This window comes from Terrapene carolina, unplaced genomic scaffold, assembly GCF_002925995.2.
Source record: "Terrapene carolina triunguis isolate 2854851 unplaced genomic scaffold, T_m_triunguis-2.0 Scaffold69, whole genome shotgun sequence".
NCBI classification, from domain to species: Eukaryota; Metazoa; Chordata; order Testudines; family Emydidae; genus Terrapene; species Terrapene triunguis.
In genome coordinates, this window is record NW_020664420.1 from 5,670,673 (window position 1) to 5,688,157 (window position 17,485).

At 40.9% G+C, this 17,485-nt stretch overlaps 1 protein-coding gene across 1 annotated transcript in view; it reads left to right on the forward strand.

Moving 5' to 3' along the window:
* SETBP1 (SET binding protein 1) overlaps positions 1–16,035 on the forward strand; it is a 324,990-nt gene extending 308,955 nt beyond the window's left edge. The window contains exons 4-5 of the mRNA XM_026649298.2: positions 3,970–4,140; positions 13,386–16,035. Coding sequence (XP_026505083.1) covers positions 3,970–4,140; positions 13,386–13,951 — 737 coding nt within the window. The 3' untranslated portion in view covers positions 13,952–16,035. The remainder of the gene's footprint in view (positions 1–3,969; positions 4,141–13,385) is intronic.
* Positions 16,036–17,485: the final 1,450 nt, after the last annotated feature.

Sequence of the window (17,485 nt, forward strand, 5' to 3'; positions counted from 1 at the left end):
TGTGGCGAGAGCACAAGGTAACAATAAGGCAGGCATTGTCATTTAATATAGGTTAGTACAGCACCTAATACAATGGGGCCCAACTTAGCGGTGGCCTTAAGGCATTACTGCAGTGTGAATGCTAAATGATATTAGTAATTTTAAATTAATGTATTAAGTACCAGCTAAAGCACATCCGCTACTAGACAATGAATGACAAAGTAAATTTGTACCAAAATATTATGAGACGCTGTAAACTGTAAAGACCTTTAAAAAAAAAGGACCAGTTTTACATCATGATTGTCTTCTTGCTTACTTAGATTTTACACCAGTAATGCTTTGACTTGAATAGGGCTATTTCCTGATGTACACTGGTAGAAATGTGAGGCAAATCATCCTTTTACTGTTCTTGGTTGTTCATAATACCCCCTTTGAGATTGAAAACAACAATTTTTCTCTTCTGGATTTGTCCTGGTTTTTCCATTTGGCAAATATTGATTCATTTCCCCTCTGCTTTGGCCTGGTTTCATTATTATATATAATGTCAGCAGGGCTCTGGGAATTGAAGGGCTGAATCTGATCTCACTTACTTCTGAATCAGGAGTAAATTTATTAACATCAACAGAGTAATGGCAATGTAAATAAGAACAGACTCAGGACCAGGGTTTATAATTCAACTTGGGCTCTCTCTGTTCCTGAATGTAAACAGAAGCAAAATATAAAATATTGTAGGATCACACAGAGGATGCATATTTTAAATGATGAGTTCTCATTGACAAAATGGTGGATATTAAGTCAGGAAGAAATTTCCACTAGTTACTAAGGTACATGACATTTTGGACTTCTTGTGTGTGGCCTTCTAAACAGCCTCAAGAAGAGGGAGTGACAGTAGGGTAGCCTGCTCCAACAACCTAGAAGACACACGATTTGGGTTCTACTCTAAACCCTGCCACTAACTCACTATGTTGCCTTGGGCGAGTCATTGCACTGTTCTGTGCCTCAGTTTCCCTGTCTGTAAAAACTGAGATTACAATGTCGACCCACTTTTGCAAAGCACCTTGAGATCTATAGGGGAAGTCGGATGATTTTCACTTATATCTCAGCGTAAAGCCAAATCAGCAAATTAGGTCAGTGTAGTGGTTCAGTCTTAATTTTCACCCGGTAAATTAGACAAAACAAAGCGCATAAAACCTTAAAAGCCAAAAACAATAATCATACCAGTGGCCCTCCTCTGTACTTGTGACAAGCTGCAACTGGAGGGGGTAGTCTTTGAAGTAATTCATTAAATGTGTAATTCTTCCTTGGGATGAGGATTTTCCTCAATGATTTGCATGACCTTGCTAAACCCACCTAGGTGGTAATTGAGCAGCAACTTCTTCTTCAGAAGAAACAGAATAAAAATATTGAAAATATTGACTCACCCTGAAGGCAGTGAGCAGCACTTTGGTCTTTGACCTTTAAGCGTCCTAGGGTAGTCAATAACCTGGCTGTTAGATGCTGTGCTTGCCACTGATTTTGATTTGGGAGTAGTTTAACCTTGAACCAAGATCCAAGTAACCACGGCAACAGGAAGTAGGCCTCTACATTCAAGGAGTGGGAATCCATAAATCAAGGTCCCTAATGCAAACACTGTGTGCAGGTAGAGATTTGAGAGGATAAGTGGTTTGGGAGGGATTACCTTTGAAAAATGAATGACTGTCCCTTGATATGCTGAAGCACAGTTTCACAGACCTTTTTTTTTTTTTTTTTATCAATAGAGGTCAACAGGTTACAGCTGCATGTTTTCATACAGCTTTTTATATAGGCCCTTCAGTTTAATTATAACCAGATGTTGACTTCATGAGGTTGTTAGCATCATTATATACCATGTAGATGTACATACACACAACAATTTATATATAGACTCACATTCACGCTATATATATATCATACAAAAACTACATTAAACAAACATTAAGTTTTCAAAGCCATGCACTCAGAAGTTAGGAAATGCCAGAATTAAGGTTGTCTGTGCAACCTTAATTCAGCCCCCTTGTGTGTATGGATTATGGTGTTATGTGTAATTACATGATCACAGACTATTTTTTCCATAGGACCCCTGCCTCATTTAGTGAACAGGATGTACAGTGCTCATTTAATGAGAAGCTAGTCAACATTTTGTTTTCCCCATGTTGTTACTTATTTACTGCATGTTATTCAAACCCTCCTTCTTATTTACTCCATATTATTCAGGGCCATCTCATGGACTTTTCTCTGGTGCCAATCACTATAGCATCAGAGTGCCTCAGAAACATTAATGATTTTGTTTTCAGCATACACCTGGGAGGTGAGGAGGTGCTATTATCCGCATTGTACACAGGGGGAACTGAGGCACAGAGAAATTAAGGACAAAAGTGCCCAATTTGAGACACTTGGAAGTGATTTTTCAGAGTACTTAGCATTATATAGCACACTATGTTTAAAGCACAGCTCCCATTGACCTCTGTTGCAGCTGAGTGCGCTCAGCATTTCTCCAGATCAGATGCCAGGGTCTCAAGTCAGACACCTAGAAAATGAGGAATACACATTTCATAATTAGTGGCCACATATGAAAAGTTTAGTTCAAGTGACTTCCCTAGCATCACATAAGAATGCTGGTAGAGGCCAGGGACTTCAGTTTTCCTAGTCAGCATTCAACTGCCTTGACCATGAAACCCTCCATTCAATACATTCCTTCTAACTTCTGCACCAGATGATACCAGGAGCCCTACAGACAACTCTCTCTTTCACTACACAGTCCTGATCGACCCCCAGAGCACTGAATGAGGCGGGGTCCTGTGAAAAAAAATCCATCCCCAAAAATTAAAGTTTGGCATAGTCATAAGCTATTGAAAGATGGGTCTTTCCAGTAAGAAAGGTAGGGCAACCTTAATTATAGGTGTGGCTACCAGCCCCACCTATAATACAGACCCACTGTCTCTAGAAAGTTTTACATCTTTGGAACATTGGTATCATCTAATTTGTTTCCTGTTTGTATAATAACCTGTCTCAAGATTTGTTGGCAGAATTTTGGACATCAAAGCTTATGATTTCCTTGACATACCCTCAGCTCTGTAACCGCTCTCAGTCTGTACACAGACAAAAAACTCAGTGAGTCAAGTGTGGATTCTCCATCATGGACAATTTTTAAATCAAGATTGGATGTTTTTCTAAAAGATCTGTTCTAGGAATTATTTTGGGGAAGTTTTCTGGCCTGTTTAATACAAGAGGTCAGACTAGATATCACAATAGTCCCTTCAGGCCTCAGGATCTATGAATAAGTGATTATAACAGAGAAGTTTATAAGTGAATGTGGGGGACACAGTAGGTAGAGGAACTGATAAATGGAAAATGCCACTGAATAGCCATGTGGTCACACCTGTGTTTGTATATATTTGTTTTGTGCAAAAAATAGACTTCTGGGATTATTCAGCTACTGAGCATTGTTTATAGAGAACTGTGATGGTCTATCCTGAGGCAAAATTATTAAAAACAAATAAAAATCATGATCCTTGCTAAAGCAAAACCATATTACACACTCTAGTAGGGGAGTATGGAAATATACTGGGACACTAAGGGCTGGTCTACACTTACCCCCCAAATCGAAGTAAGGTACGCAAATTCAGCTACGTGAATAACGTAGCTGAATTCGACATACCTTACTTCGACCTTACCGCGGTTCAGACGCGGTCCACACGCGGCAGGCAGGCTCCCCGTCGACTTCGCAGTACTCCTCTCGCTGAGCTGGAGTACCGCAGTCGACGGGAATCACTTCCTGGTTCGATTTATCGCGTCCAGACCAGACGCGATAAATCGAACTCGGAACTTCGATCCGCAGCCGTCGAACTTACCGGTAAGTGTAGACTAGCCCTAAGAGCAACAGTTCATCCTTTCTAGTAGATACCTCGCACAGCAATCTTGTATACTTCATATTTATTCATCCAAATATTTTTTTTTCTTTATAATCCCCAGGAATAACAAGTCCCCACTTAAAAGCAGACCAGACTTCACTTCATAGTAGAATAGAAAGTTCTGCCTGTAACATGATGACCAGAAGGAAACCAGCAGCTGTTGAAAATGTTGCAATGCCACCAACGTCAGTGTTATCGCTCCTACCTTCATCATCAGCAACATCTGATGCAGGTAACTGTGTCTTCCCTCTGTCTCTTCTGTCTATTTTCTATCCATTCAATGCCAGAGTCCAATTAGCTGAACAATTTGTGCCTGTGTAACTATTACTGACTTCAGTAGCACTTGCTGGTGTGCGTAATCGATGGGATAATCAGGTCCTGTTTTTTCTAACGTTTTCTTATCACTGTGGTGTGTGAGCTCTTTAGAGCTATATTAATCAAAGGATACCAGCACCATTGTAATAATGAGATAAGTAGTGCCATCGTTTGTGGTTAGGGCAATGGATTAGAAGTCAGGATTATTGGGTTCTATTCCCAGCCCTGACATTCATTGCTTGCTAGCTAGCAAGTTTCATCTAATGTTCCCACCATGCCAAATGCTCAATGAATATTGAGCAGCTGAGGTAGCCTTTCGTGTATATAATCCACTGGTAAATGTGTGTCACAAGCACTCATCTTTGCCAATCCATAGAGGACATGAGTTGTTACAGCCTATAGCTAACTAGCCTTAGCTCTGGAGTGCCCTGGTTGAGTCCCTGGTGTGTTTGCCAAGATGGCAGCCATCACATCTACTCAGGTTATTTTAGTGTGATTTTATATATTGCACCTGGTGCAATGGACAGAGCCTTAAAAGCAAATCGGAAGAAATAAGTAATTAAGAGTAGCACTGGGTCTATTCCTCGCTCTGAGATTGTTTTCCAATCCACCCATGTTCTGTGCTGTTGTTCTGAATGAGATCATTCCTGGTGATGATTTCCTTCTATTAGAAATGTGGCTAGGTCATTTGCCCATCGTCTTTGTTAATCTGGGAAGCTTGCGTAAAGAGATAGGTCTGGCATTATGACTTGAATGTGACAAGACTAGGGGCTTTGTCTACACTTAAAATGCTGCAGTTGTGCCATTGTGACACTTTAGTGTAGACATTACCTGTGCTGACAGGCGGGATTCTCCGATCAGCGTAGGTAATCCACCTCCCTGAGAGGCTGATTCTTCCGTCGACCTAGCACTGTCTACACAGGGATGTAGGTCGACTTTACACTGCTCAGGGGGGTGGATTTCTCATACCTCTGACCAACTTAATTAGACTAACCTAATTTTCTAGTTTAGACCAGGCCTTAAGCTAACCCCAGTCTCCAGTAATAACGAATCCATAGTGCACAGCCCTTCACTGAGATCTCCCTAAACCTCAAGAGTTTCTTAACCTTGATATGCCTCAATTTTCCCATTTGCAAAAGAGTTACCATTGTTGCAGAGTTTTGCAAGAATTGGTTATTTAATTGACCAATGTAAAGCACCATTAAAGTGCAAAAGTACTTTGCTTCTAAACGAATCCCTTCGTCTTGGATAAATAATGAAAACAAGGGCTCCATGCATAAAGTGGTTTCTGTAAAGATAACCTTTTTGTATCAAATATTCAGGAGTCTCTGTTTATATACAGGAAAGTATTAAAGAGCTGAGCTAAGGGCAGATTTTTTTTTTTTTAATGCAGGAGAATGAAAGCACACAAATATTTTATGATCAGTTGCAAGATGAAAGTGTACGCTTGTCCGCATAGTTCACTCTTTCCATTGTCAGAAGTCTAATTAAATTGTTGGTTTATCTGTAGCCCAGATGTTGAAATAATTTAGTGAAAACCAAAAGAAACTGTGTTAATGGGAAAACAGGACAGTACTGTGGGTTTCCTGTAATTAATGGGGAGCTCTTTGAAAACTTCTTGATTCAAACCAAGTCTACAAACTGAGCCCAGCTGTTGAGCAAACACTGTTCTCTGTACTATGCTGTTGTAAATGGCCTCCGGCAACTCCAAAGGGATCTCTAATGACAATCATTAAGAATGATCTTTAGTGCTACAGACAGACCAAAGCTGTCCATAATAAAGTTAGGGAGGTATTGGTGAACTTCCCAACAGTATGATGAACCTGTGCTCACCTCTTCATGTCACACAGTGATTCAGACAGCTTTAAACCAGCACTGGAAATGTCTCGCTTAAGCAAAGCTTCTCCCCTTTGCCTCAGAAGCTATTTCCTGTGTCATATCAATACTCTGTGGCTTCCTCGCATGTCCCGTAGCCATTTCAATTTGTCTCTAATTGCAAGACAGAGCGACATTGCAGCTGTGCAGATGAAGAGAGAAGAGAAATAAACTCCAGCCCTTTCCAAATAGTTTCTCGTTTTCTTGCAAGTCATAAAAATGTCTTTTTAAGGATTCAATTGATTTTGTTGTTGTTGTTTTTAATTATGGTGACTCACTTAGGGGGAGGCAGGTTTGTTTGTATCTGGAGGGTGGGATAATAATGGAGTAGGTATGTAAGGGCTCAGTTGGAAAGAGGACCCATTGAGACGGGTGTGACATTGGTCTGAGACTTTATAGGTACTTGTACAGGGCACAGTAGCATTTGTGAAGCGCTAGTCTCTGTTAACCATGGGAAAACCTCACACAGTTGGTGTCAGATAGACGTCCAGAACTGAAGGTCCTTATCTGAATTAATATCCATAACTTGTGAGGCCTTCGCTATAATGGAACCCTCAATGGGCTCTGGCCCTTTCCCTGTGGCTCTTCATTATCTTTGAAGCAAAAGGTCTTTCTCCTGTCTAGCAGCTCCTCTGAGTGGAGTGGAGGGAAGGTGCACCTAACATCTCATCTTTGAGATTGATGCCTAAGCCCATCCTTCTGTTCCTCTCCCACAGCTCCTCTTCACAGTGTGGGAAGTTCAGTATTTGTTCTCTTTCATTTCTTGCCTCCAAGTATTTGGGAAGCTCCTTTCGTGGGAAGGTCAGAAGACATCCTGCTCCTACCAGCAGCCTCACTGGTGCTGTAATCAAACTCCCTGCATTCTGGGTTGCATTATGTAGGCCCGTCTGACGTTGCATGGCCTTTGAGAAGTAGTGGCATGGTTGCCCAGAGTGGACCTTGCAGAACAATCCAGGAAAGAGGAAGGTATATAGGGAGGCTGGCGGGGCTGGTTGGAAGAGTCATAAGGCTAGTAGGATGGACCATGATATGAGGTAAATAGGTTGTGTCTTTAACAAAACTTTTAAAGGCTTTACAAAGGTTCAGCACATAGGATGGGTGGTTGAGGTTGGCTTGTATTGAATCTGTTCTGGTTCACCTAGCTGTAGTCTCTAGTCTCTAGCCAGATTGTTCAAATAGACACAAGCCCTCATTAGGGGCAGTGCAGAGCCATACTACCAGTGCCTCAAGCAGCACAATCTTTCCCCTTGCTCCCTGCATAGGCAATGGTCCTGCTGCACCATCCCTTTGGATGGTCCCGCCTGCTCCAAAGGCCAGCACTCAGTTGGAGTAGTGCTATTGCCTCATCCCTTTTGTGGTACTAGAAGAGAACATTTCTGTCGTTACAAGAGACCTAAAGGTGAAGGATAAAGTAAATATAGGAAAAAGGATGCAAAAGAACTACTGAATCCAAATTAGTATTCTAACTACCCTGGGACTGGGTGCTGATCTGGGTGAATCAAATCGCAAAGGTACGTTCTTACATAGATTGTCAGCTCTTTGAGGCAGGGACTGTTGTTTTGTTCTCTGTTTGTACAGCACCTGGCACTTTGAGGTTCTGGACCTTGAGTGGGCCTCCTAGGCACTACAGTAATACAAATAACAAATTATAATCATAAATATAAAGATTAACTCTTATTACGCTTAACCACGGTACAAAATGTCAAGTAGGAGTATAAGAGTACATAGTACATGGCAGTTTGCTCACTAAGAGCTTCAAGATGACTTAATAACACAAAATGGTCCTCAGTTCATAAGTGGCTTCCTTTGACAATTCTCTTTGTTATATCAGCACAAGCACACCTCATTAAATCCTATGTGCAATCAAATGGTCCTGACGCTCCCCAACAGTCTGACTCATAGTGAATATAGACTACAGCTAGGTGAACCAGTACAGATTCAATACAAGCTAACCATCCTATGCGCTGAACTTTTTTAAAGCTTTTAAAAGTTTTGTTAAAGACCCACCCTATTTACCTCATAGGCCTGGTATATTCAAGAGATGCATACTTATAATTGATAAAATATCACAACACACCTCATAGACTAATAAACTTTACGGTCAGAAGGCACCATCATGCTCATCTAGTCTGACCTCCTGCACAAAGTGTATTATTAGGAATACCAGCTCAGAACCTTCAAGAGTAGAAGGGCAAAAACATTCATGTCAACATCTGACTGGCTTCCTGAGGATAGCCCGGAAACAGTAAAAGAGTCCAGTACTCTAACAGGCATCCTAACACTTGGAAGTGAGAGAAACAGTAGAATCCAACAGAAAGTAGCTGGCAACTTGCCAACTTAACAGTCAATTCCAAGGTCAAACCGCCCAGGAATTAGTTATACATGAGGAAGAAGAGAAGGTATCTAAACAAACCCAAGGAAGACACCAGATCTCTGCTTCTAGAGGATATCCAGAATGCTGCTGCTAAGAGTTAATAACCATATCCCATGTCCACCCACTCATTAAAGGGGGAAAAATCCACCTCAGTGGCAGAACGGCCCACTTCAAAAACAACTGTTTTGAGAAAAATAAGTGTGGGATGATCAGAAAGTCACTGAGGTGCAGCAACAGCAGTTATTGGCAGATAGCTGATAAGCATTTTAATCCTCAGAGAGCTTTGGTTGCTGTTTTATTTTCAATTGATTTGGGGTCGGGGGGGAGGAATTCAAACTGGAAGAGGTGCAGAGAAGGGCTACTGGGATGATCCAAGGAATGGAAAACCTATTTTATGAGAGGAGACTCAAAGAGGTTGGCTTGTTTAGCCTAACCAAAAGAAGGCTATGGGGAGGTATGACTGCTCTCTATAAATACATCAGAGGGATAAATACTAGGGAGGGAGAGGAGTTATTTAAGTTACACACCAATGTGGACACAAGAACATATGGCTATAAACTGTCTATCAACAAGTTTAGGTTCAAAATTAGACAAAGGTTTCTAACCATCAGAGGAGTAACGTTCTGGAACAGCCTTCCAAGGGGAGCAGTGGGGGCAAAAAAACCTAACTGGTTTCAAGACTGAGCTTGCAAAGTTTATGGAGGGGAAGGCACGATAGGACTGCCTACGATGTCCTGTGGCCCATCGGTGACTGCCAGTAGCAAAAATTCCCAACTGCTGGAGACGGGATACGAGATGGGGAGGGCTCTGAGTTGGTACAGAGAATTCTTTCCCAGGTATCTGCCTGGTGGGTCTTGCCCACATGCTCAGCGTCTAACTGATTGCCATATTTGGGATCAGGAAGGAATTTCTCCCCAGGTCAGATTGGCTGAGACCCTGGGGTTTTTTCACCTTCCTATGCAGCATGGGGCATGGGTCACTTGCAGGTTTAAACTAGGGTAAATGGTGAATTCTCTGTAACATGAAGTTAAACCATGATTTGAGGACTTCAGTAACTCAGCCAGAGGTTGGGGGTCTATTTCAGGAGTGGGTGAGGTTCTGTGGCGTGCAGTGTGCAGGTCAGACTTGGATGATCACGATGTTCCTTTCTGACCTTAATGTCTATGAGTCTATGAAAAGGAAGGGAAGAGAGTGTGGCCAACTCTTTGCAATTTTGTCTCAAATTTCGCAATATCTGGTGTATTTTTAAAATCCACACCTTTTGTGGTTACTTGCTTACATGAGAATCTCAGCTTTTTCTTTTCTTTTTTAAGTTTAAGTTTCTACCCTCATGGTTGCAGAGAAATGCTTGAAAATGTGACCTGAGTGCATCCAGAAAACAACTCTTTTTTTAAAAAAGCAAATAAAAAGAACCCCAAATTTATTTATTTTTTTAAAGATTTTAAAGCCAATCTCATGAGTTTTAAATGCTTGGGGTTGGCAATACTGGAAGATGTAACAATAGTCACTGGAGTCAGTTGACATTGACTCTTGCCATGTGACAGGGATGTGACCATGTCCTAGACCATGTGATCAGGCTAGGAAATAAACAGTCTCTTACCAGCACTCAACCTGAGAACACTTAATCTACACTTTTTAGGGGGGACCAAAATACTTGCAGGGAATTTGGTGCAACTAATTGGATTTTCCCTAGTAGTTTGGATATTTCATTTCCAGCCTTTCTGTATTTGTTACCAAAATGACTGCATTCCTCTTTTCTTTGTCCTCTGTGAGTCACAAACTGTCAGTGATTTTTTTTTTTTGGGGGGGGGGGGGAAGAGTGGGCTACATATGGAAAATATATTTTGTTTTGTAATTAATGAAAACCAGACTTTGGGAAGTTGGCCATCCAGGTCTTTATTTATATGAGAGCATATGTCTGTGTTTTGTTTATGACTCACTCCTACCTCTTGCATTGTAACTTGGGTTTGTTTATGCAAGCTCTTTGTGGAATCCAAGCAACCTGGTGCTATATGAGCCAATAATTTATGTTCTCCAAAGGGGAAAGACAATGAATGAGTTTTCTACTCTGAAATTGGTGTATCCCAGAGCAAGCAAATAGTGTTTTCTGCCACTTGACTGTTCTTGGTTATCTACAGAAAATGTTAAAATAGAACTTTATTTTAAACTACTGCTAGAAGGATTGGGCTGTTATCCACGAAGGGAGTGATAACCCCCAAGTGAACCTTTCTATAAATCTTGGCTGCTTTTGAAACTTCCAGGATTTGAAACCCAAGCAACTGCTTGACAGTCAGGTGTAAATTAAGTTTGCAAGTAGACATGGACCGAGGTTAATTTAGTGGGATATATTTTATTCTTTACTGCGAAATCCTGAATTTTCTTGTTTCTTTTCTGTTAGTGCAGAAGAGATAGGTTAGGAATAAAAGGAAATCCACATTATTTCAGTAGTTTAATCAATACATTCTGTTTCATTCACAAAGGGATAGTCACTTCCCCATAACCTGTGAGCAAGTTATGAACTGTGAACCGAAGCCCCCATCTAGTGAAGAACAATTCAACAATTTAAGAAGGTCTAGCATCCTAAGCAAATGACTGGGAGTCAGGAACTGCTGAGTTCTGTTCCCAGCTTGGACAATGACTCACTGTGTGATCTTGGGCAAGTGACTTAACTACAGTCTTAGATTCTGATCTAAGCTACAGTGGTCTGAATTAAGAGTAAGGGCTTGATCCAAAGTCCGTGGAAGTCAATGGGAATGTTTTCATTAACTACAATAAACCTTGGATCAGGCGCTAACAACTTTGCAGTCAATGGAGATAAGTCACCATAAAACCAGTGTAAGAGAGATCAGAACCAGACTCTGTGGGTCTCAACTTCCCCATGTGCAAGACTGAGTTAATAATACTTACTTAGTTCACCAAGATGTCATTTGGACTAATCGGTTCATGTTTGCACGGACCTTTAAAAAACAGAAAGTGTCACTACATACATTCTGGTGTTATATGTGACCCATGCAATCCTACTGATGCCAAGAATCCCATTCAAGTGAACACAGAATTTAACCCTAAGATTGTTGTCACTATTATTGCTATATTTTTAAGTATACAAGCCACATTTCCCTGATTTTGAAATTAGCATTATTAGTGCCATTTTTTTTTTAAATGCTTAATTTGGTAAGGGCAAAATTCTGTGCAACCCAATGGAAATTCAATATTAAAACAATATCTTTCATCATAGGTACTTACATGGCCCCCATTTCCTGTAATCTTTGGGCACCTCTCAATCTTTTAAATGTATATATCTTCACAACACCCAGGTTAGGTGGGGAAGTTCTTTTACCCCAATTTTATTAGATATGGGCCTAGTGGGATTTTAAAAGCACCTAGGCATTCATTGATTTTAATGGGAGTTAGATACCTAGTTGCTTGTGAAAATCCTAGTAGGCACCTATCTGCAGCTTCAGTTGTCTAAAACCTTTAGAAATTTGGCCCAAAGTGACTTGTCCAAGGTATTTGGCACAGGAGAGACTTGTGCCCATGTCTCTGGAATGCTAATCTAGAATCCTAACCACTGGATCATCATTCCTTTCAATATAGGATCTCAATTTGTCCTAGAAAAATAAGTATAGTAGGGGAACTGAATGACAGTCTTGCACCTGAGTACGAATATTAGAAATTCTGGTAAGTTTTAGGGGTTTTTTTTGCAATGAATAAATTTTGCATATGCACATTCGCTTCCTTTTTCTGCCCAGAAAACTAGTGCTGAAGCATTTTGAGAAAAGGTGTTTTAATGAGATGTTTTGGATGCTTCTTTGATTGTACTTACTTATGAATGGTTTTTGAGTTTCTCCCATCCACCAGATATTACAGAATGTAACTTACAAAAAATCTACAGTGATTTGCATTAAAGAGACAGTATTTACTCACCCTTACTGCTCTGGTATCTGAGAGATTAGTTATATTCTCTCTAAGTGTAGGCGTTTACTGTAGTATCTCTGATACTGCAATGTGGCAACTGTTGTTGACTCTGACTTTTCCAGTGTGACTGTAGTGTAGACAGCTATCAATTTTATGACTGATTAGTTCAGGTCAGTGCTTAGGGTGGTGATATTAAGGAGCACAAATACGCTAGTGAGTCTGGGAGCTAAAGAGAACCACAGAGTCTATGTTCACTGGCTTCAATAACGAGTCTCCTTTATAGTCATTACAACTGATTCCTGTCACTTCTCAACTGCAATGGATACTGCAGTGACCATTAAAGGGCAGGGTGAAGCCATCAAGTGTGCAGATATTGTGATGTATGCCAGATTGGTGACCAGTCCTACCAAGGTTGATAGCTAGTACATTAAATCAGTGTGGCATCTCTTCACTACCATGTCCTCCAACACCATGGGAAGGCATCGGAGCAGGGACAGAGAGCAGGCCCCTTCGTGGCAGTCCCATACAGCAGTGGGGTTAAATCAAGCCCATTGTAAAACATGTTGTAGTGAAGTCTTTATTGCTTTGGAGTTTCACAGGTCATTAGGCAAAAGGAATGAAAAGCAGGTTGGCAACTACAGGTTGCTCCAGAGAGGACACGAAGATGGATAGATCTTTGAGGATTGTTGTGTAGTTGGGGTCCTAAAGGCTTTTATCTAAACTGGCAATAAAGATTATAACAATTGTTCTTCTATGGCTGATTCAGCCACTATAAGAAATAATCTTGTCGTCTTCTTTTTTTTAATTGCTTTTTCTATGCTGGTTTCCATCTTTCTGTCATTATTTATCACCATCCATTACTATTAATCATTTCATTCTGCCCTATTAAACATGTTCAAAAACACCAGCTTTTCACCTTTCTAACGGTGGGAGGAGCGAGACAGTTTTCATTCATTTTTGTGTTAACAATGGATGTTTCTCTCCCTTTCTCCCTGCAGCCAGCTCACCACTGAAAAAGAGATTCAAGCGTCGGGAAATCGAAGCAATCCAGTGTGAGGTGCGCAAGATGTGCAACTACACCAAGATCCTGTCCACCAAAAAGAACTTGGATCACGTGAACAAAATCCTGAAAGCCAAGCGGCTGCAGAGACAATCAAAGACAGGCAATAACTTCGTAAAGAAGAGGAGAGGGCGTCCCCGGAAGCAACCTTTCTCATTTGACGAAGACTCCAGAGACCAAATGCCAGTTCTGGAAAAATGCGTTGACCTTCCCAGCAAACGAGGTCAGAGACCCACATTGAACCCTTTAATACTGGAGCAAGCAGCCAGTCAAGATACAGTCATGGCCACCATTGAGGCTGTAATAAACATGGCTCGAGAGACACCACCGCTTCCCCCTCCACCCCCGCCGCCTCCTCCTCCACCCCCACCCCTTTCCCGGACACCACGAGTTGGAAAGAGGAAAAACAAACCGCATCTGCAGCAGCATCAGGAGGAGGAGGAGGAAGTGAAAGTGAAAAGGCACCGGAAAGCAAGAGGAAGTGAAAGTGAAATTCTTCCCTAGTACAGACACATCCAATGGACCGCCAGTATTGGGTGCTGAGCACTTCATGACCGACACACTGACGTGTGTAAGGGGTGTAGGTTCTGCTTGACCCCTGAAGCAGCATCAGAGTCACTCTCCTTCTCAGTAGCATGGCAGCCATAACCGTTCAGATAGGATGGACCAATAATAATCATCATCATCATTGTCATCTTTGGCACTAGCCCGTAGGAAAAGGGGGAAAGGAGCAGAGTGTGGGTGGGGGAATTTCAAAGTTAATGAGACCATCCACTTTGCAGAGTGTCCAAAACAAATCAGCATCTCAGCATTGCTGTTCTCATATCTTGCAAGCGGAAGGCTGTCTTCTCAGTACTCAACTGAACATCATTAGAGCCGCATACTCGACTTTGATTTTATTTGGTGGGTCAGGCACAACTACGAATAGCTATACCAGAGTAGAACTCACTGTAAAAAAAATAATAATGTAAATTCCTCAACTGTGATCTCTGTTATGATCTGTTTGAATTCATTTAATTTTTTCAGTTTTATAAACCTGCTGGGCTTTGGGGACATCATAATCCCAAAGGGCCTGAATCCTTACTCTAGCTATACTTTTTTTTCTCAGTTATTTGCCTACTTACAAGGACTAGCTGCAATATAGGCAATACACAAATACAGCCTTACATGCACACACACGCTCATTCCGAGTGCTATCCTGAGGAATGATGGAATAGCATCATGTTTTAAAATAAGGTGTACATGGATATTCAGTAATGGTAGCACCTTTCTGTTAAGCAACTTGTAATTCCCAGTGGCATGTTAACAAAGGGGTCACCAGTCACCAAGTTGTTTTCATGCTCAGTATATAGCAGTAAAGAACAGCAAGAAACTTCCAGGGAATAGACAATATTGTACAATATGGATAAAATCACCAAAAATGATGGGGCGGAGGAGGGCCCAATCCTGCTCATTCTCATCTCCAGGAACTCCCATTAAAATCAGCAGGAATCCCAGGTGCAGAATGTTTGCGGGATTGGATCAAAACTGTGTAGCAATGCCTTGGTATGTTGTTTAAAAAGAAAATAGCTAAAGTAGGTTGTTTAAAAATTACAAAAAATAAAACCATATGAAGAAGTAGGTTATTTCTTGGCAATTACTTCGTAAGACAAAAAAGGAATAAGTGTTCTTATCTGAAAAATAAAAATAATGTTCAAAGGGTAGCACCACTGCAATTGTATTAATGCCACTTTGGACAAGTTCTCCAAGTTGTGGTTGCCTTAATAAACTAAAAAGTTTTTTTGTACATAATGTAATTACAAAGCTATCAGTCTGCATGGATGCAAACTGTGTGTGACAAATCGTCTCTTTAAATGGTCAGTTTAAATTGTAAATTTCTCCTTCGAGTTGTAATTTAGCCATTGATTTTAGTTTGGATAAAATATCTGATCTCAATGTCCACAGCCCAGTTAAAAACATTAAGCAAAACTAAGACTGAGGATGAAAGCTATTCCGTTGCAGTCATAAAACTTTTTAAAAGTCAGTTGTTGAAATTTTAAAACAGGAACTTTCAACTTTATTTTATTTTATTTTATTTTTAATTCCTCCAAGATTCTGAACACCTGGCATGGCAAGATTAATGTTAATCGAGGAAGTGAGGGAAATTCCAGCTAGGGAGTGGAAAGTGGAATTATTAAACGATTCCCTAGTTTGAGAAATCTTTGATGTGGCTTATTGCCAAGGAAATTTCAAATAGCATGACACTAAATAAATAAATAAAGATATTAGTTCTCAAAAAAAGAAAGTGTTTCTTTTCTGTTCTTTATGTACAGAATCATATCAAGACTATGGTGTTAAAGGGACACGGTAAACATAAAGCTCATTCTTTTTAAAGATTGATTTTTTTCTTACTTCTGTTATAGCACCTTAGGTTATTCAAACTGAATGCATTGTTAAAAAAATCTAGGGACAAATTTTGTGGTCTTAACTCAGATAAAAGTCTCATTAAAACCAGTGAGAGGGACCATAGGATTCTGTTCCTAATTTGTTTTTGCACCATTTATTCTACCAATTTGCTTTTTGTGGGTTTTTTTGTGGTTTTTTTTTTTATTATTATTATTATTTCCTTTGCAATTCACACAGTTTAGGAGTAGCCTGGTCAGTTTCTCATTCTGTTACCATCAGTTTTGCTTTCTGGTCCTCATGAACTAGCGCAGTGTTCTGGTTGAAGTCTTGGTACTGCAGAGAAATGTTTAAATCCCCCCCCATAAGCAACTGTATTGGTACTTAATTTTTAAAGGAATTATTTTTTTCTCTCCCTTTGGCCTCAGACGTTGACAGTGTCTCTTTAAGTGCACAAGAAAAGTGTATTCTTGTTTTCCAGGTAGACTGTAAATGGAAACTAATCCCAGCATTGACGGATCCTAGATTCATACTCAAGTGTTCTGTTTCCCCATTAGCATAACAAAGGGTTGCATGCTTAGCAAGTGGAGAAAAGGTCTCAAAGGGCCAAATTTCATCCTTGGATGCCACATATGGATCCCATTGAAGATCATCAGAGCTGTCCATGTATCTCCAACGGCTGAATTTGTGTCCTGAAGTTTGGCTGTCCCTACAGAGGTGCGCTGGGGAGCTGCCCCCCATACACATAGACACCTCCCACACAGCATCCAGGCATAATGCAGAGCTAGTTCTCCCTGAGCACTAGACTATGGAGCCAACTCAGTGCTTCATGTCCCCAAGAGGGCAGAACTAGTGATCTGAGGGGGTGGCCGGAACCCTGCCCCATCACACTCTTGCTAACAACTGAAGGAAATATACAGTCTGCTGCCCACAGGCAGAATGCTTAAGATCGCCTACACTCCGCCACTACTATCTCCCCTGCTTCTCTTCCCTGCAGGGTTCCACATCGGTATAAGGGCACAACTAGGAATCAACAGTAGGTATCCAAACAGTAGCTTCCAAAGAGTTTACAGTGACACATTCTCTAGGTCAAGTGGGCTTTAACCAGCACGACTGAAGATTTGTTTCTTCATCGCAAGAGCTTGCAGTGGAACATGGTAGGAAGCAAGGATGCTCTGATCCAGCATTGGCTGTTTGTCCAAAGAACAGCACCGCGCCGCCAGTATTGGCTGGCGGATGATTAGCATGCTAATTTGTATGAAAGCAGGCAGAAAATGTTGCTAGGTGGCACTCAGAATTTGTGTTCTGCATGTTGCATAGTCTATAAAGATGATAGGCAAGTTGCTGACAGAATAATATTATAAGGTGATGTACTACATGCAGGTCATAAAGGATTTAGTTTTAGGGCTTAAGGCTAAAATCCCACTCCTGAAGTTTATTACCCAACATTATTCCAGTAATGAGCTTTTTGATTTTTTTTCTCCCTACCACCATTAAGATTTACTGAGGAACTGCCTAAATTCTCAGAACATATTTCCAAGGACTGACTATATAAAGCAAGGAAAGGGGACAGTTGGGAGCGGGGAGGGGAAGCAGTTTCTTGAGCCCTTCCAATACTAAATGTTGCGTGAAGCACCTTGCATGCTTTTGGGCACT